Source organism: Papio anubis, chromosome 6 (genome assembly GCF_008728515.1).
Source record: "Papio anubis isolate 15944 chromosome 6, Panubis1.0, whole genome shotgun sequence".
NCBI lineage: Eukaryota > Metazoa > Chordata > Mammalia > Primates > Cercopithecidae > Papio > Papio anubis.
The window spans coordinates 155,903,594-155,930,658 of record NC_044981.1 but is presented as its reverse complement, the minus strand read 5'-3'; the positions used below and the strand labels follow the sequence as shown (position 1 = coordinate 155,930,658).

General features: G+C 44.3%; 1 protein-coding gene across 1 annotated transcript in view; it reads right to left on the bottom strand.

The window, feature by feature from the left end:
- The window catches only part of FNDC1 (fibronectin type III domain containing 1), a 102,686-nt gene that overhangs the window by 12,380 nt on the left and 63,241 nt on the right, over positions 1-27,065 (bottom strand). The window contains exons 11-18 of the mRNA XM_003898350.4: positions 24,424-27,057; positions 22,594-22,694; positions 20,528-20,639; positions 19,241-19,681; positions 12,470-12,538; positions 10,259-10,402; positions 7,906-8,136; positions 2,800-2,908 (exon numbers count right to left, since the gene is read on the bottom strand). Coding sequence (XP_003898399.2) covers positions 2,800-2,908; positions 7,906-8,136; positions 10,259-10,402; positions 12,470-12,538; positions 19,241-19,681; positions 20,528-20,639; positions 22,594-22,694; positions 24,424-27,057 — 3,841 coding nt within the window. The remainder of the gene's footprint in view (positions 1-2,799; positions 2,909-7,905; positions 8,137-10,258; positions 10,403-12,469; positions 12,539-19,240; positions 19,682-20,527; positions 20,640-22,593; positions 22,695-24,423; positions 27,058-27,065) is intronic.

Genomic DNA, 27,065 nt, shown 5'->3' with positions numbered 1-27,065 from the left:
ACCCTGAAACCTAAATATTCTCCAAATCCACCTTCCCTGTTGACACAATGATTCTAGGCCTCCAGAAACTCACAAGTGACCATTCCAAAGACATATTCCCATTAGAACCTCACCTAAGGTGTCAAAGTAAATTTAAATATGCTGAGCTGGAAAACAACATGAAATTATGCAAAAAGTTAACATTCCATTTTTAAAACTCACATGAAACTCTGTCGATGGGCAAAAGTATACATTTCATACTCTGAATAGTCTCTGCCTCAGCCAAGTAACAAAAGCAATCCATGCCTCACCCTCTTAAGCTTCTGGCACCTTCTTTCGAACAGCCTCAACTGTGACAAGTCTGTGTGTTTTAAGTATGGATTTAAAATACGCAGACTCCAAAGAGTTCTTTGGGAGTCTGTCTGGTGTCTAATGTAGACAATGCTCACTTAAAGTCAAAAGCAAGGTCTAATTGTAAATAACCAAAGCTCACCTTTATGCTCTAGCGCCTCTTTGGGGTAGACTGACTTCTGGTCTCCCCTGGATTGACTCAGAAGCTGGTTTCTCAAGCGAGCCCCCATGAGGACTGAGACGACCAAATTGAGTTCCCTGGAAATGATCTGCATTCCCGTGACACAGGGGCAAATGAGTGTCCTTACATTACACTTGCACTTTCCTAGCTCTAAAATTTAGCAGCTGCTCAGAAGGGTTTTGAGGAAATGCAGGAGGAGCTGTGAGTGTCTCTACCAGAAGAGCACATAAGCAGGTGGACACATCAGGAGAGGGAGATTAGCAGCTGCAGCTCCTCCTCTGCCTCAAGGTGCTGAGTGTGTGTGGGGCCAACCCAAGGGCCCCTGGCACTGTCTGTCCTGCCTCTCCTCAACCTTCCTCCAAATTGGCCTCCTTTGTTTCCTAGGGCACACCCTTCTTTAAGGCATCCTCTCTGCTGGGAGCACAGCCTACTCTGCAGGATGACTGATTCGTATGATTCAGATTTACTTTCCCAGAGAACCTTGTCTGACTCCACTCTCTATCCCCAAGCTCACAAAGAAAAAAAATCCCCCCATTATATACTCTCAAAGCATGGTGTACTTCTCCCTCACAACACCCACTCAGGGAGGTTTATATTTATGTTGGTTTTTTTAAAATCTGCCTCTTCCACCAGACTGTAAGCTCCTTGAGGGCAGGGCCATGTGTATTTTCCCCAGCCCAGCCCAGATGTTCCACCTCGCACTCAAGAAGTGTATAGTAAGGACTGACTGAATGAGCCGTGTACACTCTCTAATACCTGTTGAAAGAATGAGTAAACCATCGCCCTATATAACCCTCCTGACATGACTCAAAGCTCAACATCAGTCTGGCAGCAGAAGTTGTGGAAAGAACGCTAGACTTGGCGAGTCAGGAGGCTGTGATTCAGATCCTATTGTAATTAGCTCTGTGGCAAGGCCTCTGGAAGGCCTCTTTCTGCTTTTTGATACTGAGGCTGTGCTGCAAAAGCATTGTCACTCTGCACACGCAAAAAAAAAAAAAAAAAAAAGGACAGTGACTCCATTTTCTCTAATTTTCTTGGTTTTGTTTTATCTAATTGATTAAAAAATTAATTTGCCATTACTACTAGAGAAAAGCAAAAAAAAAAAAAAAAACTGCTTTCTCAGCTTCCTGGTTTACTACTTGCTTTTTATTTGCCAAATCCCAAAATTCATAATAATTTATGAAAGCTCAGCTCAAGTGGGCCCAAATGGCACGTTAAAATGTCTTGAGGAAAATTCACAGCTCGTTCAGTAGCCTTTCGGTGCCCACGGCTGGTGTCCAGATTCTACCCCCTTTACCACATGTCTGTCTAATGAGGGCCATTTTGTTCCAGCCTCCTCCATGTTCCTCAGCCTGTGTAGAAAATGAGAGGCCTCGGGTGTGCCATCACCTCACTTCGAGCTCTTTGCTAAGCAAATATGGTGGCTCCCCACAACAGAGGTCTGCTGGAACCATTTGTACCAGCTTGTGAGAGCCAGTCATTAAGTATTCAGGAACTCCGCAAGCCCACGGTGGCTTAAAATTGGCCACAGGTGGGAGTATTTACACCACAGAAGTTGGCTAATGGTATCAACCAGGGAACTCTTTTTCCAGGGAGCCAGTTTACCAGCACACCACTCTTGACCATCAAGTGCTTGGTGCTTTCCCATGCTCACCCGCCCGGGAGCTTTCTGAAGGTCATTACCACCAAAACCAGAAGGCATAAAAGGGGAATGAAGAGTCACTCTCTTTGTGCCCCTGGGAACTAGTTTTGCCTATTTCATGCCAAGGGCCATAAACTCTGGCTTCCAAAATGATTCCCTGGCCAGCCATGCCTAGTTTATGAAGGCACGCTTATAACCTCTACCAATGTGTAAAATGCATCTTTCTTGAATGATGTGAACTTCTACATCATAGAGTTTGGGAACCAGTTCATTAAAGTGTTCCATGATTGTGGCTCCATTTTCACATATGAAGGTTACGATGCCTAGTGCCACAATGTTGGGGATGAAAAATGGACCAATTCTTTCGACACAGAGAACAACTTTTCTTTCCCTAATGGCAGTGTTTAGGTAAACAGAGAGGAAAATATAAGCACAATAGCCTAACAATGACAATACATACAGTCATTTCTTCTAAGAAACTTATATGCATATGGTAAACATGCATTGACATTCTACTAGAACTAAACAGAGTATTCAAAGAAATCACAAAAACATTTAGATTCCTCCCTTCATTTCCAACCAAAGCATATCAGCAACCATGCACACAGCTCTAATCTTTTGTTTCTAAATGACCGACACATCATACCTCGTGTTGGGCTTTAGGTTTTCAATTGGCAAGTGAGTTACTGATGAAGCTTGAGTGGACCACTTGTTCCTGATGAAGTCTTCATAGGATGCACTATAAACCAAGTAACCTGAAAATGGAAACAGGAAAGAACCTAATGGAAACCAAGGAACCAAGTCACACACAAGATGTAACCCACTGAGGACAGGAGTGAGGCAAAGCTGCAGATGCAGCTCCACGTGGGAACTGCAGGAAGGAGGGCACGCAGCACTGTAGGACAGGATGGGATGTAACGCTGGTACCTTCTGCTGAATCCAGATGGGGATGACAAAACTAAGACACTTCCTGATGACCTGCTGGCCCCCTACTTCTCTTGCTCATTCCCCAGCTTTCCCCATCGTCTCAGAACTAATCACATCTCATCTTGACCACACAGAGGAAAAAGAAGCAGAAGAAAAAACAAGTACCCTCCACACATGTATTTAAGAGCTTCCTATTGCCCTGCACAGGAAACGAAGAATGTTGCTGGTGGATGTTGTGCATGTGTGTGGAGCTGAGAGATCCCAGATGCCCAGGGGTCCCGTGCCCATTTGGTGAAGGCTGTCCTGCTATTTCTCATTGCTGAGTATCTGTGCTGCCCTTGCCCTCACAGTCTAATCACAGCAGTGAGGCAGTTCTTCTTTCTATTGTCCAACCTGCTCTGTCATACTTGCTAATAACAGAGCTCAGCCGGTGTGCCCTTGACCCTGACACCTGCCCAGCCTTTACAGCTGTCCCAGGAGGCAAAGTGAAGTTCTTCCCACAGCTCAGCGCATCCCATATCCTAGATCTCTTATGTGTACACAGAAGGAGAAAACATTTGTCAAGCACTTTCTTTGTGCCAAACATTATGCTAACTAGGTACTCTCGATTGAATTTGATTTGATTAATCCTCATGATCCTAGTATGCAGGTATTGCCTTCCTCATTTTGCCACATGAGGAAACTGAGTCTTAGCAATAGGTTAAATATCTTGTCTAAGTTCACATGTATTGATTCATTCAACAAATATTTATTGTGCAACTACTAGTTGCCAGACATTATACTAAGTGCTGGAGATAAAGTGGTGACCAAGAGCTCATGAAGCAGCAGGGTGCACTGGGAAACAGAATTATACAGCCAGGTTGAGCACTCTGCAGGACCAGTCCACAGTGCTGTGAGAGGGTGTGTAGCGGGAGCTGGCCCACCATGGAGGACACAAAGAGCTTCCCTGGGGTCACGGTAAAGGAGCTGGCATCTGAAGGATAAGAAGCAGATAAGCTGTGTGGTAGGAGGTGGGATGGATTCCAGGTAGTGGGAATCCTGTGCAAGACACTGAAGAGGGAGGACCCAGGAGAAGGCAGTGTGACTGGAAACCGTAAGTGGCGGGAAGCGGGGGCATGAGCTGGGGCTGAAGCAGCACAGGTGGGAAAACTAGGCAGCACCCTTGGACCAAGCTAGGCTTTTGCTTCTCATTCCAAAAGAAAGGGAAAGACAGTTAAGACATTAAACCAGACAATTAGGTTTGCATATTCAACACATCTCTCTTGTGCAGAATGCAGAATGGATTGTGTGTGGGAGTGCAGACGTGGATGGGACAGTCTAGTTAGACAGTTCTTACAGTAGCCAGGTGAGAGGTGGCAATAGCTTAGATGAGCACAGCACCTAATGGAGAGAAATCGATGGGTTCAAGAGGAATCCAGAAGGCAACACTGACCAGATTTAATGATGAGTTGACTATAGAAGTGAGATAGAAGGAGACTTGAAGATGCTTCAGGCTTGAGCGAATGTGTGGAAAGTGGGACAGTTCTCCGAGATGGGAAACACAGATGAGGGCCAGATTTGGGAATGGGAAGGATCGTGAGTCTGAATTTTTTTTTTTTTTTTTTTTTTTTTTTTTTTTGAGACGGAGTCTCACTCTGTCGCCCAGGCTGGAGTGCAGTAGCGTGATCTCGGCTCACTGCAAGCTCCGCCTCCCGGGTTCATGCCATTCTCCTGCCTCAGCCTCCCGAGTAGCTAGGACTACAGGCGCCCACCACCGCACCTGGCTAATTTTATTGTATTTTTAGTAGAGATGGGGCTTCACCGTGTTAGCCAGGATGAGTCTGATTTTTTATACACCAAGTCTGAGATGCTCTGGAGACATCCCAGTGATGACATCAAGTGATTTTACCATTTGCATCTGATTTTACTATCTGGGGCTCAGAGGAGAGGATGATGGCCTGGCCTTGAGATATAAATCAATGACTCATTTCTGAGATGAATTAAAACCGTGTGCATGGATGAGACTCTGAGGGGAGAGAAGACAGAGCAAGAAGAAAAGAGGCCCCAGGACCAAGCCGTGAGAAATTCCACCACTGAATGTTGTACAAGCCTGGGAGGAGATGAAGAGGGTGAGAGAGATCACACAAGTTAAGAAGGAAAAGATCAATAACATCAAATGTACCTAAGAGGTGCATGTGATTTTATTTAGCACCCTACGATCTGATTAGTGTCACATCACATGACACTGATTAGTGTCACACAACTAACAAATGGGCAAGCTGGGCCTGCAAGCCAGGTGAACTGGACCCTGGAACCCTCCCCACACTGTTCTCTGGAGGAGAGTCATTGAACCTGGGAAGAGTTGCTGCCCTCCCCACAGCATTTCCCCTCTGGCACAGTGTAGTCAAGCCCTGCATGCTTCAGCTGGTGCTGCACACAAGGGCCCACCCCAGAGGGGACGGAGGTCACATGTGTGCCACGGAAACCCGGCTTCCAATGGAGTTGGCAAAGCTCAGACTCTTGGACCTCTGGCTTCCATCAGAACCCCGCGCTTCCCATGTAAGAGGCTGGTTTCTCGGCTGATCCTGTGTCTGGGTTTTGAGGGCTTTGGGGTTTTGATAAGGCGCTTGCTGAGCACAACATAACTCCTGATTTCTCTGTTGTTCTCATCAAAACCAGTCCTGAAAGTGACTGATGAGCTGGTCCTGAAAAACTAAGAGGTCATCACATCGGTGATTTCCTACAGAATCACTCCTAATAAAGTAATAACTTCATTCTTCAGGAGTGATTTGGGAAAGCAACAGGTTGCAGGCAGGAATTCTAGGAGTTTCACACTGTTTGGGCGCCACCTCATTACACATTGACTTGACTGCTTGCGAAAGAAAGAATGGCAGGTGAAAACGAGCAGAGCACACAACATCCATGTAGCCAGCAGGATTCAGATGCCCTGCAGGGGGCCCGATAATGTGATGCTTCGTTTAAGTTTAGGATGTATCCACTTGGCTTAGCTGTTCTGCAGGTGAAAGAGCCGGTGTTTGGTTCACCAATGGATGACAAGCTGCCGCTATTCTCTCTCTGAGCCTTGTGGAGTCTGGTGTTTTCCCCCACGCCACAGGGCGTCATATGCTGCAGTGTTCTACAGTAATCAGCTTGACAGGAGTTGGCACAGCTCTGTGTTGGGAGTGCCCTATAAATACCTCATCCATATTATTTATGCTAGTGTCGTGAGTATTCATGATTAGGGCTCTGAGGTTTCGTTTCGGATGAGGTGCAGGGTGGGGCATGTGAGGACACTAAGGCTTCAGGGAGCTTTGAATGGCTTGGAATGCCCTTAAAGGGCATGGGTGTTTCAGAAGCCCGACCTCTACAGGACAATACAGAAATTACATCTGAATTAAATCTGACATTTGTTGAGAGTTCCCTGAAAGCTCCTTCTTCACCGCAAGAACCCTTGAGGCACGTTTAACGGGGCCAATGCACTCTCATTCTGCAGCCAATGTTTCTTAGAAGCCCCTTGAATCAAGGTGCAGTGATATATTTATGTTAAGTAATATCTGTTATGCAAGAGGTCAAAAGCTAAACAGCTTAAAGTAAGGTTTTAAATTATTTTTTCTGTATGCTTTCTTGCTTGCTTTTAAAAATTACCATTCACAGAAGTGTGTTCAATTAATAAAAAGATGTTCTGGCTGTTTGATTACAAGCTTTCCTCCTTCCATTGATTGATTTGCATTCTATTCGGAACACCATGGACTTCATGGCTGTCCATGTAGCACCTACCCAGTACTGTACTTTTAGTTCCGCTAAAGACTTGAACTCCTTAATCCCACACCCTCCCTGCACCCCAGGCATTTCAGTCTCACCTGGCAGAACACCCAGAAGCCTTCTTTTCTATGTCCCTTATTCTAGCATTTGTACTGCTGTACAAATTCCACAAGAGAAGATGCTCTTTGGATATTCTTGAACACATTTTTTCATTGTAAGATACAATAGTGGGAACACCAAGACAAGCACTAGAAATTTTGAATTATATGAACTGTACTAGCACAATAATGGCAGAGAATGTTGAACTCTGACCTCTAATGCAACTGCTACCTCCCAGTCAGAGACACACACAGCCACAGCCATACTTCTTCCTCTTGCACAGCTCAGAGGCCCAGAAAAAAAAATTCGCAACTATTCACAGAAAATATCAATTCTCTTTCTATAAGAACTTAAATTTCAAGATGTATCTTCAAATATGTCCTTGGCAGAGTGAACTTAAACATCTCAGAGGCCAAGGAGGCTCAAGATCCTCGGGCATTTTTTCATCACCTCCAATTCCCACATAAGGAACCGAGAAGCACCCAGATTTGTCTGGAAGCACCCAGCAGATGTGAAAGGAGAGAAAGAGGCAGAGGCACAAGCCCAGGGCTGACTCCAACAAGGGACAGCTGTGTGGCCCAGTGGGAGCTCATGGTCATGCTCACTGCAGGATCTGATCCGGCAAGCGGCTAGCTGGACTCCCTGGCCATTTGCAAGATTACAGGATGTTAGAGATGTAGTGATGTTTTGCATATGGGGAAACCAAGGCCCAGAAAGATGAATTACTGAGCTCAAGATCATGCAAATCAATCTGGGATGAGGATTTAGGACTTCTGACTTCCATCCAGTACTCCTTACCCTACCCCATGAGGCTTCCATTGTTGCCTATATTTCATCCAGTTGAAGGAAGACATCTACCCATCATCCCATTCATCCATCCAACCTACTCATCCATGCATGCACCCATCCACTCATCCATCATTCTTTATTGTCCACATTTCCCACCTACAGATCATGGGAACTCTGATATCTGCCTAGGACACACCTGTGACCACATCTCCCGGGGTGGCTTTGTCCCAATCCACAATGACAAATGAGTGGCAGCCTTCCACGGCCACCACGGTGATGTTGCGGGGAGAATGCTGGGGAGGCAGGTCACTCCTCCTCAGGTCATTGGGGATGATTTCATCCAGGCTGTCCACTTGGAAGTGATCCAGTGCATCAGTCAGAGAGCACGGGGCCGATGGGTCTTTATTTAGGTATGTCACGTAAGGAGCTGGAAAAGAACAGAGATATCCAATTGGATTGCTGGAGGCTTTTTCTGGAGGCAGAAACACAGCATCTGCTCCACAGAATCAGACCCACCATTCAGTCTCTCCCTGCTGGACAGAGGCCCCATCAGCCTTGATGCCAAGCTCAGAAACACACCCCCAGCTCTCCTTAATGGACCCATGTGTTTATGTCTTTCAATCTGGTAATTCCAAAAGATCCTATTGCCCCATTGACATCAACGACTATGCCTTCAAAGTGGTTTTGAGAGATCATGAAACTATCATTCAATGTAATGTAAGCCTGCAGCTCTCTGTCATTCCTGTGCCCCAACATTTGGAAAAGGATGAGTCAGGACCACCCAACACTTTACTAGCATTCTCTCAACACAGTTCATTTCCTTGACTATCTTGGGACCAGGAAAAAAATGTATACTGATCAAGATATGCAGACTTTAGCCTCAGCCCTGGGTGGCCTTCCCTAGAGCTTCATAAACCCCCACAACAATCTGAAGCATCTGTGCATAAGGCCAGGCCTGAAATGCTGTCTACAACATTACTGCTCAGTATAACAACAGCTACTCACATTTACAGATGGCTGGAGATTTTTCTACATACATTATTTCAGTGGATACACGATCCTGGGAGTAAGGCAGGATATGAACCAATGGCCTTGTGTTACCATCTCTCCTACCAACACTGAGAGTGCTCACTATGTAAGGATCAGACAGGAGGCTGTCACCCCCAGCCCTTAACTCTTTCTATTATATCCCACTAAATTAGAAATGCCAAGGACTTGGGATTGGGGTTTTATACATGCAAAACTCTCAAGTGATCTCAAGTAACAATGTCTGGCAATTTCTGAAGATTCCACTGTAACTTTTGGGGCTATGTTGTCATTCTCAGTGGCTATTTGGAGTGAATGCAGTTTTTAGCTTCTCTATTTGACTTTTGGGCAAATAATGAAATTAAGACAGAAGTCAAGAAGTTCTTTGTAACTAATGAAAGCAAAGATACAGAGTCCCTGGAACACAGCGAAGGCAGTGTTTTCTAAAAATTAGTCTGAAGTTAGGCCTTTAGAACTTGTCCGTGGGTCTTATCAGGAAGTTTGGGGAGTGGGCTCCTATGCCTTAGAGAGTTGTAGACTTATGAAAAGAGCCAGACAATAATAAGCCTTTAGCACTCAGAGGAGTTCTGTGGAGTTGCTAATAATAGCACAGAAAGCATTTCAATTCCCGTCATGGATCGGCCGGGAAAGAAGTCAGCGCACGTGGTAAACGCAGCCTGGCAGCTGCATACCAGAGACCCGTGTTAGTGTCTGCCTCAGGAACGCCACCTCAAATGAACATTCTTGTTCTTCAAGTATGTGTGGTTTAGACACTCAGTCACTACATCTTGGCTAGCAAGAGTTGTTCTCTGCCCGTGGCAGAACAGTTGTTTTGGAAACAGAAAAGTGTGATCTTAGTTTAAGCTGTTGCTTGTCTCCACTTAGTAACATATTAATCCAGCTGTCTCATTAATGAGGTTCATTAAGGGCATGGGAAAAGAAGACTTGCAAGACTTAACGCCGTTTAGTTTCACAGAATTTCCTACTGAAACTGTTTTAGTTACTGAGAAAGAAGAGGAAAATGAACTTCTAGATCCCAAATCCTTGAAGCTAACGAAAGTGATAGGAAATAACGAAAGAAAAAAGCTTCCTCTCCATGATACTATAAGCGCTAGTGGCTCAATTCAGTAAGCAGCTAACCTTTTAGGAAGAATTTAACAAACAGTACACACACAAGGCCCAGTGGTAAGTCTTGTCGTGGATAAACTGGCTACAACAAAAACACTCATGTTCCCTGGTCCAGATGGTTTTTAAGTGTTTCTTACTCTTACTCTCTGCAAGGCAGCCTGTCTGAGCTCTCCTCTGTTGGACTCCAAATCCTCCCCTCTTCTGATTTTGGCAGAAAGTAAAATAATACATATCTACACACGACTGACTCACTCAATTATCCCCAGTGGAAGCTTCACTCTGGGAAAACTTCTCAAAATGCACTGCCTTGGCCAGGCCAAGAGATTAGTAATGCTCTTCTTCAAAGACCAAAAGTTAAAAACCCATGTTTCTCTGATTAACAACATTATATTTACCAACAAATCGTTTCCTTCCAGCCAGATCAAATTCTTCTTCAGGAAAGGAACTGATGGCACCTTCTTCTGTGATGACCCCCGGTGTGGCAGCAGTGGTGGAAGGCTGGGTGGTGGTTGGTGGCCTTGAGGTCTCAAATTCATAATCTGAAATGATATGAAGGCTCTGTAATTGGGCACTGCCAGAAAAGGAGCACTTTCTATAGTCAAATGATACCTTCCTAACATTCAACGGTAGGCTAAAACCCAGACAGATGCACACACATGCACACACAGACACACACCCTAAAATAAATGCTATGCCCAAACGTAATTTGTTTCTACTAAAATACTATTTCTTCCCATTTCTGTCCCTGCAGAAAAGAAGCTGCAGACAGAAGAGAGAAAGGGCAAAAAGAAACACATATGACCAGAAAAAATGGGGTTTTAGACTCACAACTGGAGAGAACGTTAGAATCCATCCATTGTAGCTCATGGCACTGGCCCAAAGCCATGCTCTACCTGCATAATGTTCTCTTTTAGGAAATAAAAGATAACATCAAAAAATAAACTTGAATTTTTTTCATAAAAGATTTTTTTGGCCAGGCATGGTGGCTCACACCTGCAATCCCAGCACTTTGGGAGGCCGAGGTGGGCAGATCACAAGGTCAGGAGATTAAGACCAAGACCATCTTGGTCAACATGGTGAAAGCCCATCTCTACTAAAAATACAAAAATTAGCTGGGTGTGGTGGCGTGCACCTGTAGTCCCAGCTACTCAGGAGGCTGAGGCAAAAGAATCGCTTGAACCCAGGAGGCGGAGGTTGCCGTGAGCCAACATCATGTCACTGCACTCCGGCCTAGTGACAGAGCGAGACTCCATCTCAAAAACAAATTTTTTTTCTTCTTCTGTGTATGAACTTTTTCTGGGCATAGGGGGTGGGATTAATCCTGCCAAAACAACTAATCCTTTAACATTTGAAAAAGAAAATAAAACTCTGCCCCTTTTTCAAACTGTTCAAAGATAAGAAAGATGCCTAGTATTTTCAAAGGTGCTAAAAAAAATCTTCGTTTGCTTTCTAACATCTGCTGTTTATCTTTAAGTCAGTTTTTGTTTGAAAACCTTGGGATTAAACCACTACATCAAGCTTTATTATGAATAAATAACACATCAAAGGTGACATTGTTTGCACAGTTGTGATTTAAGACAATTAGAGCTATGAATAATTGCAGAAAAGGTGGACCTCAAAAGTGAGAATCCTGAGCCTTGGTGTCAAAGGCCGGCACTGGACGTGGACAAGATTCCTTTAAGAACTTCTTCAAGTTGTAGAGGCAACTTCCAAATCACACAAAACAATCACAAGGTCCTAAGTGTAATAATACCATTAGTTACCATTTACTGAATGACTCTCGCAGATGCTGTCCAAGGCACTTTGTATTCTTAATTTAAAAAAAAATTTTTTTTTGAAATGGGGTGTTGCTCTCTCACCCAGGCTGGAGTGCAGTGGTGCCATCGTAGCTCAAACTCCTGGGCTCAAAACGATCCACCTGCCTCAGCCTCTCAAGTAGCTGAAACTACAGGTGTGTGCTACCATACACGGCTAATTTTTTAATGTTTTGTGGAGACAGGGTCTTGCTATGCTGCCCAGGCTGCTTTCGAACTCCTGGGCTCAAGTGATCCTCCCTCCTTGACCTCTCAAAGTGTTAGGATTACAGGCTTGAGCCACTGTGGCCAGCCTATGTTCCTAATCTTACAAACTTACCCTTGAAAAGATTCTATGATAAGAAATCAACAGATCTAAGCATCACATATTTTATGTAATTAGAAAAGGAGAGAAAAGAAAGGAATAAGAAAGAGAAGAGCCAAGTAAGGAAGTTGAACTTGGTTAAACCAAGTAAGTTTTATAAATGAAGGTTGAAGGGAAGCCCCGATGGATAACTCCAGAATTCCTTGGGCCTAAGGAGGGTTGGGAGGGAGGGAACGGGGAGTACAGGGACCAAGTGGGAATCTGCATCTGTGTGTTAAGCACACTGTTTTTCTTAGATCAAATAGGCATTTGGGGGTGACATGGAAGCATGGGGTACAACCACCCTTCCCTAAGCCAGCCCTCGGCATTGCCACCGGCCGAAAGCTCAAAAGGAAACTTCCGTCAAGATCATCCATTCAATAGTTACAATCAGATCCTTTGATTAGGAAAGAAAGTGTGCAAATAATTTTTCAAAAGCCAGTTTGTACCTTCATCATATATAACGTAGGCCTCTTCCGTGGGTACTGCAGTGTCAGTCTCCAAGCCTGAGAACTCATCTAGTGAAGATAGAGAAAAGGACCGGTCATCCAGGGCTCCTTCTCCATGGTTCTCTCAGAAGCAGGCCCCAGAGCGTGACAATTCATTCACCTCAAGCAGGTCATGAAAACAAGTCCCCCAGGCCAGAGTCTCCACAACTTTTTCAGGAGGAAAATCATCAAAGCACTGACATGGAACCCAGACTTTCTCTCCTTTGGGCCCAGGAAAGGGTGATACAAATGCCCGCCCCATCGGAAGCAAACACCCCGCTCCACATTCCCAGATTCCTCAGCACCCCCAAGCTCTCTCTCACCTCCCTCCTACCACCTCAGCCCACCCGCCTGCCTGCCTGCAGGGCTCTGATGCCGAGGGAAGTCCCCTGGCCCCTCATGCCACAGCAGGCGCTCTTAGGAAGCAGTCACGAGAGAGAGAAGAGAGTGGGCGGTTGGTGCTCAGGATGGTGACAAAAAGCCCCTCACGTGTGAACTCCCTTGTTCATCAGTCTTCATTCCTCCACCCCCTCCACCTTACCTCTGGAATATTCAAGAAACAGGGTAATTTCCTACCTCGTCTACATCCCAACTTGGCAAACTCTACCAATGACAGTTCCCTGTGCTTCTCCACTTCCTACTGACTACCCACCCTCTCTTACCGACTCGGGAGATAAATCAGATTTCCTAATTTGCAGAGGAAATTTGGAAAAATATGCCAATCATTGCAAATTTCTCTTTACAGACAGATTGGGCTGTACTAACCGATAGGTCTATTTTGACTACAGAATTATACTTTAAATGTAATACAAAATTTCAGATGTGATTTTTGGAAAAGCCAGGAAACCCTAGTTAGAAGAACTATTACAATTCCTGTAATGACTACACCAATATTATGAGCATAAGTAACTTGTGAAAAGAAAGGTGAGTGATTTAAGCATAAAAGGCATCTTCACCTCCATTATCAGGGTAGTTTAAGCAGAACTCTTTTGGAAAAGGTGTAACGGAATCGATTATACTATTTCTCTACTTGGGGGATATAGATGCAACTGTAAAAAGGAGAACATCTCACTGTAGCTGATAAAATCTTGAGTCAAAAGGTTTTATAGCTCAAAAAATAATTGTAAGGAATTACTTTCCTCCCTTTGACCTGAAGCCCACAGCAATTATATAGAACTCTCTAAACTTAATGCACCATTAAAAGGGGGCAAGGTGGGGAAAAGAGGAAGAAGTGACTAGTGGATGGTTCCAGATACCTTCTCTGTATCAGCCACTTTTATGTATAGATAATTCCACAACAAACCCTTGAGATACATTGAGCTTATAAATACCCACTTCTCAGCTGATATGGTTTGGCTGTATCCCCACCCAAATCTCATCTTAAATTATAATCCCCATAATACCCACATGTCCAGGGAGGGATCTGGTGGAAAGTGATTAGATTATGGGGGCATTTTCCCCCATGCTGTTCTCATGATAGTGAGTGAATTCTCATGAGATCTGATGATTTTCTAAATGGTAGTTTTTCCTGCACACTTGCTCGCACGTTCTCTCTCTCTCTCTCTCTCCCCCTCTCACCTGCCACCATGTAAGATGTGCCTGCTTCCCCTTCTGCCACGATTGTAAGTTTTCTGAGGTCTCCCCAGTCATTTAGAACTGTGAGTCAATAAAACCTCTTTCCTTTATAAATTACCCAGTCTCAGGTAGTATCTTTATAGCAGTATGAAAACGAACTAATACATCAGCCAAAGACACCAAGGCTCTGGGAGGATTTACAGCATGCCTGAGACATGCAGATGGTAAAAGACAGCAAAAACAGAATGTGAACTTCAAGTATTCTGGCTCCAAAGACTACTTACTTTATACTTCATAAAACTGCCTCCACTTCTTAAAAGTTGAACTAACCAATAAAATTATTTGTCGATGTGAAGATGCTCTATTAGAATCACCATTCTACAGTGTAATGAAGGGGAAATTGAAGTAGAAGGTATATAAACTCCTATGTCATTATTCTACCAGACTTTTCAACCTAGTTTGAATGACATGAATATTACATTGTAAAAACAAACTCCATCCCCAAAGGGCAATGGCAGCCTCGAGTGGTCTGTCCAGCCCTCCTGGGATCACAGTAAGAACTCCCAGCTCCTATTCCGAGGCCCAAGAGATGGTCCTTGAGGCAATGACTCTGGTGTGTTCTGATTCAGCCAATGAATATTAAGCAGAGAGAAGTTGTAAATTACCCATCCGTTTAGGGGTGGAATGGTCATTTCATGAAAAACTATTAAACACAAACTTTCCTTTGGTCATTCCAATGTCAATATACCTGGGATCCAAGACAAATTACTTCTGAGCTTGTTCAAATCAGTTTTCAGGTTCACACCCTGTAAAGTTTGGGATTATCTTGCCATTGTTTCCTGGCCTACCATTTTCTTTCCCTTGTCAATTTAACCTTTAGGAATATCGTCTTGCTTTTCCTCATTATCAGTTCAGTGTCATTTCTTTTCATTATTGTTTTTGGCCAGATCAAAAATGAATACATGGTGAAGTTTCTGCATCCCAGGGTGAACAAGAAAAGGGAAAAGTACACCATTTCCCTCATGGACTCTGGTGTTACGGGTAACTCCATGAGGTGCTGAAATACTCCAGTGCATGCAGCAGGCTACAGAAATGATGCTTTTACCGGCAAATGAGTTCACTTCCTGAGATGAGTGACAGTTAAGTCCTCTGGCATTAAGTAAACAGTCTACTAAGTGATTTTAGTGTTCTTTTTCTTAAGACCAAATAAACTCAGGCATAAATTTTCTAAAATAGAACCATCTTGACTCCAAGTAAAAATAACTTCCAGATGTAATGAAATACATTTACAATTAAAAAAAAAAAAAAGTTGACCACCTTACTTTGGCCCACCTGAATGCCATTTTAAACTATTCAGAACTATGTAAAACTGGGTATTTTACAAGCCAACTCAGCACCAATGTGAAAAGCTTCAGCCTCTTCACATAAACACATTTGCCAGTCATCAACCACAGTAGTGTCGTTTATTCTCTTCAGTAGTTTATCAAGTAGCCACGAAAAAAATAAGTGAAAAATGTCACCAAAGAAGGAAGGCCTTTGCTCCAGAGATATTAAAAAATATTTTTTAAAAATTATTCTCAGTAGAAGTTTAGAGACAGAAGGCAAATGACAGCTATTTGAAACTCAAGGATATTTGCACACTGTACAGTTGGTCCAGCTCAAATGAATGTTTGCATTTCTCAATATTTTCTATCTGGAGACCCAGCTATGGTAGGGAAGGTCTGTTTTCCGTAATGACTGATGTTTTTCTGCAGCCTGTAACAAGGTCATGCTACAAATTCTTGACGGTGTTCATCTGGCTTATCACATTCCGTGTACACCCTCTGTCATCAGATTTGCTGTAGATACAGAACCTGGAAAAAAAACAACAAAAAAAAAAGCACTGGCTTTTAGGACATGGAGAATGCCTATACCTTAAGGTCTTGCTTGGATATCCAAAGGTATGTACTTAGGTACCACAAGGAATTAGAGATGAAGCAGAAGACATTGTCTCAACTGCACGGAGTTTATTATCCAATGGAGAAGTCAGATCAAGCAGAACCAAACAAAACAAATGTTCAAGGCAGCATTATTCATAATAACAGAAAAGTGGAAATAACCCAAATGACCACTGACCGATGAATGGAAAAAATGCTGTATATCCATACAATGGAATAAAAAGAATGAAGTACTGACGTATTCTATAATGTGAATGAATCTTGAAGGCAATTATGCTAAGTGAAAGAAGCTAGACACAAAAAGCCACATAGGACATGATTCCATTTATACAAAATGTCCCAAATAGGTAAATCCATAGAGAGAGAAAGTACATTAGTGGTTTCCAGGGTTGGGAGGAGGGAGGAATGAGGGTTGACTGCTGATGAGTATGGAATTTCTCCTGGGGTGATGAAAATATTATGGAATCTAACAGTGGTGATCATTGCACAACTGTAAATATATTAATATCCACTAACTTTAGAAGAATGAACTTTATGGCATATGAATTTTATCTCAACAGAGCTAGTATTAATACATTTTTTAAATTTAATTTCTTTTTTTAATTTTATTTTTAAGTTCTGGGGTACAGGTGCAGGATGTGCAGGTTTGTCACATAGGTAAAATGTGCCATGGTGGTTTGCTGGACAGATCCACCCATCACCTAAATATTAACCCCTGCATGCATTAGTTATTTTTCCCAATGTTCTCTCTTCCCCCACCCGACCCTCTGACAGGCCCCATTGTATGTTGTTCCCTTCCCTGTGTACATGTGTTCTCATTGTTCAGCTCCCACTTACAAGTGAGAATATGAGGCGTTTAGTTTTCTGTTCCTGCGTTAATTTAGTGAAGATAATGGCTTCCAGCTCCATCCATGTCCCTGCAAAGCACATAATCTCATTCCTTTTTATGGCTGCCTAGTATTCCATGGTGTATATGGACCACATTTTCTATATCCAGTCTATCATTGATGGGCATTTGGGTTGATTCCATCTCTTTCTTTGCTATTGTGAATAGTGCTGCAATGAATATACATGTGCATGTATCTTTGTAATAGTAAAACTTTAATTTCTTATCACAAAAAAAGAACATGGTGAGTGTTCTTACCACAAATAAAGAAAAAAGAATAATACTAACAATAAAGGAGTGGGAGTTGGAGGGAACTTTGGAAGGTGATGGATGTGTCTGTGGCCTTAGCAGGATGATGATTTTGTGAGTGTATTCTTACCCCAAATTCATCGACGTGTATGGATTAAATATGCAGAACTTTTTCTATGCCAATCATACATCAAGAAAGTGGTTTAAAAAGATTAAAAGACAAAAATAACTATGATTACAGTCAATAAAGAATAAAATGTTTAATGAAGTTGTTAATGAAACAGTAGAAATAAGAAAGGCCATAAGAAAACTCTTTTTAAACTAACAAATTATATTGCATTAAAATGTGATATGAGGATGATACATTGCTGTCCCCACATTTAACTTTTCCCGAAGACTTTGCATTGATTTGTACTTATTTTCAAATGCTCTCCAGAGGAAAACTATTCTTTAGCTTGGACTAGGGAATCAGGAGACTGGACAGGAGTGAACATATATGTGTCATGATTTGCAAAGAAAATAAGAGACAAAAATGCCAAGAAAAATATTGACTTTCATGCTAAATAAAAGTCCAAAAATACAAAGTAAATGAAGGGAACATGTTAGAAGGCCTAAATAAAAGCAGACAAAATAAAACGTGAAATAATAGCAACAGTAATTAAAATCAAATCCAAAATAGTCAATTTTTGTTTACAACCAATTATTAAGTAATTATGTTTTAATTCTATTTCACCCTTTAAAATTAAACACATGAATGCATGCAGAAGTCAGATGTCAAGGAAAGCAACATCATATTTTAATACTAGAAATTCAAAGGTAAATTCAAATCTGTACTCACTGGGTCAATGGACAGAGTAGAAATGTTCTTCCCATTGTTCCTCTCCCTCTGTATGTTTCCATGTTTCTTTGGCGTGGAATTTTTAGATGTGTCAAGTTTTCTCGTTTACTTGGAACTTCTTCACAGAAAGACTAACTTCCAACAGAATTCCCATTTTGGATACAGTATTCATGTTCAGACTGATTGGGCTTATCATGGTCAATAACGCGGCACAAGAATTCCAGACTTGATTCCTGAAAGGAAATGTCTTCACTCTGCCTTGGTTTAAAAAGACTTAAGCTTTACAGTTGACATTGCAATTCATTTCAAACTGAGGGAAAGAAGATGAATCTATCTCCTCCACGGCTGATGCAAATCTAGAATGACTTCTTCCAAGGCAGCTTGAGCAGGGGACTGAGCAGAAAGGATGGAGACACATTGATATATGGGCTCCACGATGACCCGGATAAAGGCGTCCTAGCTCCTGCTCTTCAGGGAGAACAAGCCACTTTCAGAAGGAAGACAGACTCACATCAGGGGCGGCAGGATAGTGCAGATCAGCAAAGAAGGGAAAATGGTGCATTCTTACCCAGTGGAAAGCCCACACTCCCACAGGAAGCCCAGCCACATGAGGATTAGAATTCTCCAAAGGAGGGCTGATCAAAAAAGTGCCCAGCTGCCGAACATGCTGGGGAAACACTCCTTTTCTTGGAGATTCTCAACAAGACTATTCAGTGATCTAAGTGTTACAACAGTAAGAAATTTATCCAACCTTGTTTACATCAAGGTTGGACAAATCATGAGGATGATACATTGCTGTCCCCACATTTAACTTTTAGCTAATCACAGAACCTTTTAAGTATATACATATATATTCCAATCACTAATCTACAATATCCACTGGAATACACTTTGGGAAATGATAGTCCAAACAAATAATGTCACAAGTTTCAGCTAAATTCTTGACTTGGGTTGTGATAAGCGCTGCCAGGTAAACACAGGATGCCCAGTTAAATCTGACTTTAAGTCAACAAGAAATAATTTTTTCATATAAATATGTCCCATGCAATATTTTTATTTCCTAAGTCTTCCAACCTTAGCTGTGGCATGGTACTGTCAGACAAACCTGCTGGGACCAAAAATGCATCACGTTGCTGCTTTGCTGTGCGTGGTGCTCATCCCTCCCCTGCAGGCTCTGCCACCCTGCTCTGAGCTGCGGCGTGCTAGTGTGCGTGATAAGTGGTTAGCATTAGAACAAAGCCAGTTACCTTCTTCAGTGTAGCACTCTGGGATCCCATTGGAGCTCATTATCAGGTTACCATCATTGTCGTGCCGTTCCAAGGTCCCAGGGGGACAGGTGGGGATGGGAGTGGTGGGTTTGGGGGTGGTGGTGGTGGTTGTCCGCGTAGTGGTTCGGACTGTGGTTGTTGGGCGCCTGGTGGTCGTGCGACGGGTGGTAGTTGTGCGGCGGGTGGTGGCAGTGGTGGGCCGCTGGGTTGTAGTGGTAGGCAGGGGCGTCGTCGTAGTGGTAGGCCGCGTGGTAGTGGTAGGGGGATGGGTGGTTGTTTTGATGACCTCCAAGCCCACCAGCGGCTTTCCTCCAAGACTCAAAATTGGCTTATCTTGGGCACTGGCCAGAGGTGTGCCATGTCGCCCCTGCCCAAAGAGTGGGAGGCCGTCAGGACTCACCACAGGGGTCCCTTCCAGATCTGAAATAAAATCAACCAATAGCTATGCAACGACGTGAAACAATCCAGAAAAAATAAAAAGCAAGCAATAAGTGTCTTCTCAAAGCTTATGTATTATCATGTTTTAATCAGTAAAAGGCAAAGGGATAAATGAATATTGCATCAGTATGCTCCACGATCCTGAGATAACTCTTGTATCTAGCAAAGGAAGAAATACTTTCCTTTGCCTCATTCCTATGCTTAAGGGGGGAAAGTGTTACTTTGGATTAAAGGTGGAAAACTTCTGTAAAGGGCCAGGAAGCAAATATGTTAAGCCTTATAGGCCAGATGGTCTCTGTTGCAACTACTCAATCAGCTTTTAGAGTGCAAAAAAGAAGATAGGCAATAACAGCACATAACAAATGAGTTAGACAATGCATAATTAAGTGAGTGTATTGTGTTCCAATAAAACTTTGCATATGGACACTGAAATGTGCATTTCATATAATTATCATGCCACAAAATATTCTTTTTTCTGGCAATCATTTAAACATGTAAAAACTATTCTGAGCTCATAGTAAGTCTTACAAAAACAGGTAGTGGGCTACAACCTACAGGTTGTAGTTTGTGGACCTCTCCTCTAAAAGGGCCAATTTAAGAACAAATTAAAGGGCCACATTTTCTAGAGGGTGCAGCCTGCAGGAAGAGAACTAAAGCTGTCTGGGGGAAACACCAAGTTCTGCCTCTTTTGAGGCTCTTCTTCTCACATTGGTAAAAGTAACCAAACCAAGAGCAATCATTGTAAATGAGGGGGAGAAGGAAGATAGAAGCTGTAATTCTATAGCTAATTCAGTAGGCTTTTATTCTTTAAAAACCATTCTCCCTTACCCACAATGGTTCGACCATCTCCTCCTAGTTTAATCCGAAGAGGATTTCCATGTGAATCTTGGAGGTACCTTCCTTCTGCATTCAATACTAACCCACGATCAAGGTCCACAACCTAAATCCATGACATAGATTAAAGAATATATTGGACATTTTGAAATGGTCACATGAGTCCAACTATATATGTGCATACACCTGAAGCTTCCACAGAAGGAAACCATAATATGAATAGAAGACATTATTTTTGTCAATATGATTCATAAAGTCTTAAAAAATACAGTACAAAGCAGTCATCTTTCATATTATAATTGCTTACCCATGTAATATGTAAATTGTTTTAAGTTTCTCAAATCACAAAAGATGTTCAAAATATTTTTACCATCAAGTACATTGTGTCTAATGCTGGAAAGAAGGAAACAATGTGTCTCTCAGTTGAGGGGAGAGATTAAATAATTTGTGGCCCATCCGCATGGTAGAATATTATGCAGACAATTCTACATACATTCTACATACATGTGAACTCAGATTACAGGGCTGATTATTTTGCAAAAATAAAAATATATCCATTTGCATATATAAGCTTAAAACTGCAGAGAAAAAAATTATGGAAGGTTATACTGCAAATGGTTAAGAGTGGTTATCTTTGAGAAGTAGTTTGGGTGAGGAATGTTTATTTTCCGTTTCATATATTTCAATACGAATTGTTTTAACTTCTTGCAATGAATGTGAATTGCTAGCATGTTAAAGACATAAAATCTTTCCATTTTGCTGTTAATGTTAAAAATCAAAGTTGCTATAACAAAAACAATATAATTTGTAATCATGTTGCCTAATATAGTATGCATGCAAAAAAATGTCACGTTCTGAGGAACTGTAAAACTTGAAGAAAGCTATAATTATCTTTATTAAGGAACAAGCTCGTGCTTTTTGCTGGTGGTTCTCAAAGCATGGTCCTGGACCTGAAGCCTCAGCATCACATAGGAACTTGTCAGATACTCAAATCTCCCAGCCCTACCTGAGACTGGTATTTGACAAAATCCTCAGTGATCCTGAGCTGGCTTAAGTTTGAGAACCACTGCTTTGCACACTCAGGCTACTGGAGGAAGCCCTACAAGCAAGTCACTTTGGTGGATGCTGTTTTGGCATTGAAATAAAATTTATATAAATACTATTTTGAAATCTACCCCATACTGTTTCCATTCAAAATTGTTTGCAATAGCATTTTGCTTTAATGTACATTCTTCCTCCTATAAATTTCTCTTCCTTTAAGAAATGATAACATGCATCTTTAGATCACCTATGACTGAAAATGTCATAGTCTTTTAGTACGTTTCCCTAAATCTTATCATTATAAATGGGAAGTCTTTATTGGGAATTATAGTATAAATAATTTTTTTATTCTTAGAAAAAGTACTTTAAATTCCTGAATATTGTAAAGTGTTCTATCTATTACCCTCAACCCACCAAAACCTCCTAAACATTTATCTTAACCCCAAGCAATTAAAGCTGTTTAGACATACATAAAGTACTAATAAATAATTTTAGTCCAACAATTGTTGGAAGATTCAAAAGATGATCTAATAAAAATTTCCAGTATCATTCAGGGTTTTTTGTTTATTCGTTCATTTTTACCCTGTGTCCTTTTAGAAAGGATTTGAGATGACTTACAGAAAATATGTGTAATGTTTAATCAAACAATAAACAAAACCTAAAAATAAAAAGAAGCTACCAGGACAGGGAAAATATAAGTTCCTTTGAACGGCCATCCATTGGGTCTATAATTGCTATGGTTGGGCCTTGCATTCATTTGACCTTCCTAACCAGTTGAAGTAAATGAAAAACAAAGGCCCATACCTTATCTTGGCTATGAGAAAAAACAAGCTAGTTACCAGGAGAACCAAAGATTTTTCCAAGTATTAAAAGAAACTCTATACAAGTACATATGAGTAGTTAAAACTAGAGGAGAAGAACAAACAAAGGCCACTTCATTTATCATTACACAATGTCCACCATTTTTCTCTTCTCAACAGCATGAAAACAACGGGTATGTGTAAAGAAGTTTACCCTACCCACTTTGTTCCTTGAGGGCCATTGATAATTCTCTGTCCATTCGGTTTTCCATTACTACCAGGAAGGACTTTCCCTTCTACATTTGGTCTGCCATTATAACCTACACAGTACCAAAAATAAAAATAACAGAGCCTGGTAAATTCAACATGCCCGGGAAGTTGGCTTCATACCAAACTATAAGTGGTAACACATCATTTCAAATAGAAACTCTAAACAGAATTTTAAACCAGTAGCTCAAATATATTAGATAATGATAGTCTCAAATTATGACTTCTCCATAACAGATCTGGATGTCAATTAAGAATACAGTAAACTCACAGCTTTCTGACAATACTGTGAGAATGAGAGTGTGTGGCATAAGTAAATTTGCCATAGAAAACGTAAGACCTTGGTAGCTGTAGCTTTATTTTAGCCATGTGGAAGTTGGAGGAAGGAAGGGTTGGAAGGACAGAGAAAATTATGTCTAAAATGTACTAGACGCTGTCCCATTTTTCCAGGCATGTTAAACTAAACACAGCTATGCCCAGCTGACTCAGGTCCCAATCACCAATCACCAAATATAAATGCACAATGCTGTCTCAAAGCTTGCTGAATGCTGTGGGGCTGCTTGAGAAGTATTTGCTCAGACAGTAAGAAGACGCAGCAGCACCCTTACAGTTGTTTCTGTCTGTCTCTGCCTCACACGGAGATGTTTCTTATCAGCTCCAGTCTGTTCTGGTCCAGCCTTGACTGCTGGGCAAAGGGCTTGGACTTTCTGACCGCTACTTGCAGGGCAGACATTTATTTCTCTCATTCCTTCATTTATTTATTAAATATTTATGGAGTTCCTACTATGTACATGGGAACGTTGAGTTTTACATCTATTATCAGGGAGGTGGGTTTGACTAAAACAGCCAATCTTAGTGGAAAACTGAGTTTGATATGGGGCAATGTTCTGTGTTTACATTGGGCTAAAATAACAATGCATTGTACAGATCAGCAAAAAAAAAATTCATTCAAGAATGTTCTACAAAGCCCCAATTACACACAAGAAGAGTTTAAAGCACCATTTAACTGAATGCAGTTTTATGGTAAATTAAAGAAAACCTCAGACCCTGCCCTGGACATAAACTGTTCATAGCTGACTTTGTTCAACCCTCTGTTATAGAAATACAAAGCACACATCTACCTGTAACTCCTCTTTGTGACAACGATCTTTAACATGCATTTTCTGGAGGTTTTAGACAACATTCACTAATTGCACTGTCTGAGCAATTCATACCCAAGATATTTGAGTTCGTCTCAGGGTTTGTTTGGTTGAGAGTTTCGCATGCAGAAGATGAGAACAAGATCAGAACAAGAACAAGATACGCCTACATAGGTATCTAACCAGCTACTATGGATCCCTTAAACACATGAGGGCACATGAACAACTAAGCAGCAGCTAAGTTGGGCACCAAGGTTGTGACACATTTTCACAGGTTAAGAGTGTATGCCAAGGAATTCAAAGAGGCAACGTAGGACAGTGAAATGACTGTAGAATTAGAGGCAATGTGGGTTAGTAATGGCTGTGACATTAGGCCATTCGGGATTGGAATGGCAACTTTGAGCTGTCTGCCTTAGGACAAGTCCCTCAGATCCTGAGCCCCAGCTTCCACATCTAGGAAACAGGAATAACAATGCAAACCCTAGAGACCGTTCAGAGGATGAAATTATGTCACATGTGCAAAGTTCTTAACACGGTGCTTGGACATAGTAGGTGCTAAATAAAATAGAATAAAAACCTCTCAGGCATTGCCATGAACACTACTGAACACCTTAAAGAAAAATCATTTGAAAAAATAAACTACCTTGTCTGTAAGAGGGTCTGGCAGGCTGTCGGGAGAGAGGGTTACGGAATCTGGCATGCATCATCCTCTGGCGCAAGGACAGCATCGGAGTGGTGGAGTGGCCGGGCGGGGCGCGCGTGGTGTACCTGGGCCAGGGGTGGGTGCCCGCGACGGGACTCGCGGTGGCAGCGCTGCGAGGCGGCGGCAGGGAAGGGAGGTGGGAGGCCCTGGGGGAGTTGCCTGGAGGTTGGGGGAGAGGTCGCTTCGCAGGAGCCAGGCTCCCTCCGCGAGGGGCAAGCGCGATGGCAGTCTCCCTCTCGTCCTTGGCGAGGCTACCGTCAGCATCTTTGCCGCCCCTGGGAGTGGAGGAAGAGGGCCACTTTGGCACAGAGGAAGACAGAAGGTCTTCCTTCCCGCCTTTAAAAAACCCCGCGTCCTCCTCCTCCTCGTCCTCGGCTGAGACCGACTGCTGGGACTTGGAGGACAGGGGCCTCTTGGAAGGAGGCTCCGACTTCCCGGGTGTGGCCTGGATCGCGCCCTCCTCCTTCTGCCCCGAGTAGGGCGCTGCCCTGCTGGGGACCCGGGCGCGGGACTGGGGGCCACCGGGTCGGCTGGGCCTGGCGAGGGAGCCCGCATGTCCGCGCTGGGACCTGTCGTCGCCACCTGCCCCTGCGCCTGTCGAAGACTCCACCTGCTGGTGCTTGGGAAGGGACGCGGCTGCGTCCTTGGCTCGCGCAGCGTGCGCTGGGGCCCGCACATCCTGGGCCGCGACTTCTGTGCTGTCTTCGTCGTAGCTGCCCTGGGCATCCTCGTCCTGGTTCTGGAGGGCTGTGGGGAGAATCCCTCGGGAGCTCGCCGTGTAAGGGTCCGAGGAGAAGTGGGAGCGGCCCTGGGACGTGGGGCGGGGCCCCCTGGCTGGAGCCAGTGCGAGCCTGGGCTGGGAAGGTGACTGCCCCGCGTCTCTGCTCTGGGGGCCCGGCTGGTGCTGGGACGTGGAGACGGGAGAAGGTGGCTGCTGTTCTGGAGCCCGGCCGGGTGTCATCCTTCTGGGAACACTGGGCCCGGGATGGTGCTGTGACCGTGCCGCGGGAGGACGAGGAGGGGACGCGTGGCGGTCTGTGGACCCCGGCTGCGCTTTGGGAGAATGACCCTCCGTGTCTGCGTCTGTGCTTTGTTGAACGTCCTGAGCCTTGGAGGACAGGGAGGAGTATTTGCCCTGAGGATGTGCATCTGCCCCTGCGGATTTGGGGTTCTCTGGGATGGGTTCCTTCCGATGCAGGCTGGTCCCTCTCTGGGGGCTTCTCCTTAGGGCTTCCCAGCCCCGGGAGACGGGCTGCCTGGAGGAGGAAGGCACGTGGTCGTTGACAACGGTGGCAGGAAGCGGCTTCTCATCCTCCTCGTCTCCATGGATACCTGAGCTAAGCCTAGGGTGGGAATCCGGGTGAGAGTGAACCCTGGGGTGGGCTCGGGAGGGCACAGTGGACTGTGGTGAACTGGAGGGCTGCAGCCGAGGTCCCCGCCCAATGCCGAACCTGCTTGGAGACCTCCCGTTGGCAGCAAAGGGCTTGTGTCTGAGCAAATGGAAGTGTCCAGAGGCAGGCCGGGCCCGCAGCGTCTGGGCCGTGGCCTCCGCCTGCCTCCCGCCGTCTTCCCTATCGACGTTACCGTCGCCTTCGCCATCAGAAGCCTCAGCTCCCGCAGAGACCTGCGTCCTGGACGAGAGACGAGAAGAGACGGAGGAGGACATGGTGGACCGCGATGGAGCGTTGGAGTTGGTGGCTGGGGTGTCCTCACCATCCTTCCCGCCCCTGGAAAGCGGAGGGGCCCGGTGTGGCTGGGTGGGCAGCAGCCGAGATGATCCCCCATGGGGTGGAGAAAGTCTTGAGGGTGGGACTGAGGCACTGGAATCTTCCTCTGCAGCCCCTGAATGGGGGGTCCTCCGCGCGGGCGAGGCTGGCTTTGCACCGGGGTGCACGGAGCTTCTGTCGCGCAGAACGCTGGAGGGGGACTGGCGGCTGGGGGACAGGGCTGGCCGGGGTTGGGCGAAGGCGCCCTTCGGGTGGGGGGAGCCCACAGCGCGCTCGTCTTCGTCTGAGTCCACCAAGTCGTTGTCATGAAAGCTGGCAGGCAGGGAAGGACGGTGAGAGGTGCCCTGGGTGGCCGCGTGGTGAGCAGGAGAGGCCGAAGCCGAGGGGGGCGCCCCTGGGCGGGGGTGGGAGGCCGGGGAAAAGCCAGGCTTATCTACGCCTTCCCTTCGGGGCAGCGCTGGCATCCGGACCCTCACTGCAGTCCTGCCGGGAGCCACGACCGCGTGGCCATGTCTACTTGGTGGCCTCAGGGTCCGTTTCTGGTCTTGGGTGTCCGAGGGAGACCTGGGCGAGTCCTCCCGGGAACCCAACTCCTCCTTCCCGGTGACTTCCGTCGACTGAAGATCCAGCTCCTCTGCCTTCTTAGCACGAAGCTGGGGTTTTCGGGGCGCCCCACCATTCGCCAATATTTTGTTCTTCAAGTCAAGAAGAAGGTCCTTGGCATTTCTCCCTTGGGGAGAAGCAGGCACAGAGGGGTGTTGGGAGGAAGCTGGAGCAGGTGAGGAAAGCTCAGGTTTTTCGGGTTTCTCATTGTCCTCCGTGTTCTGCTGAACCTCCGCCTTACTGGCTGCAACA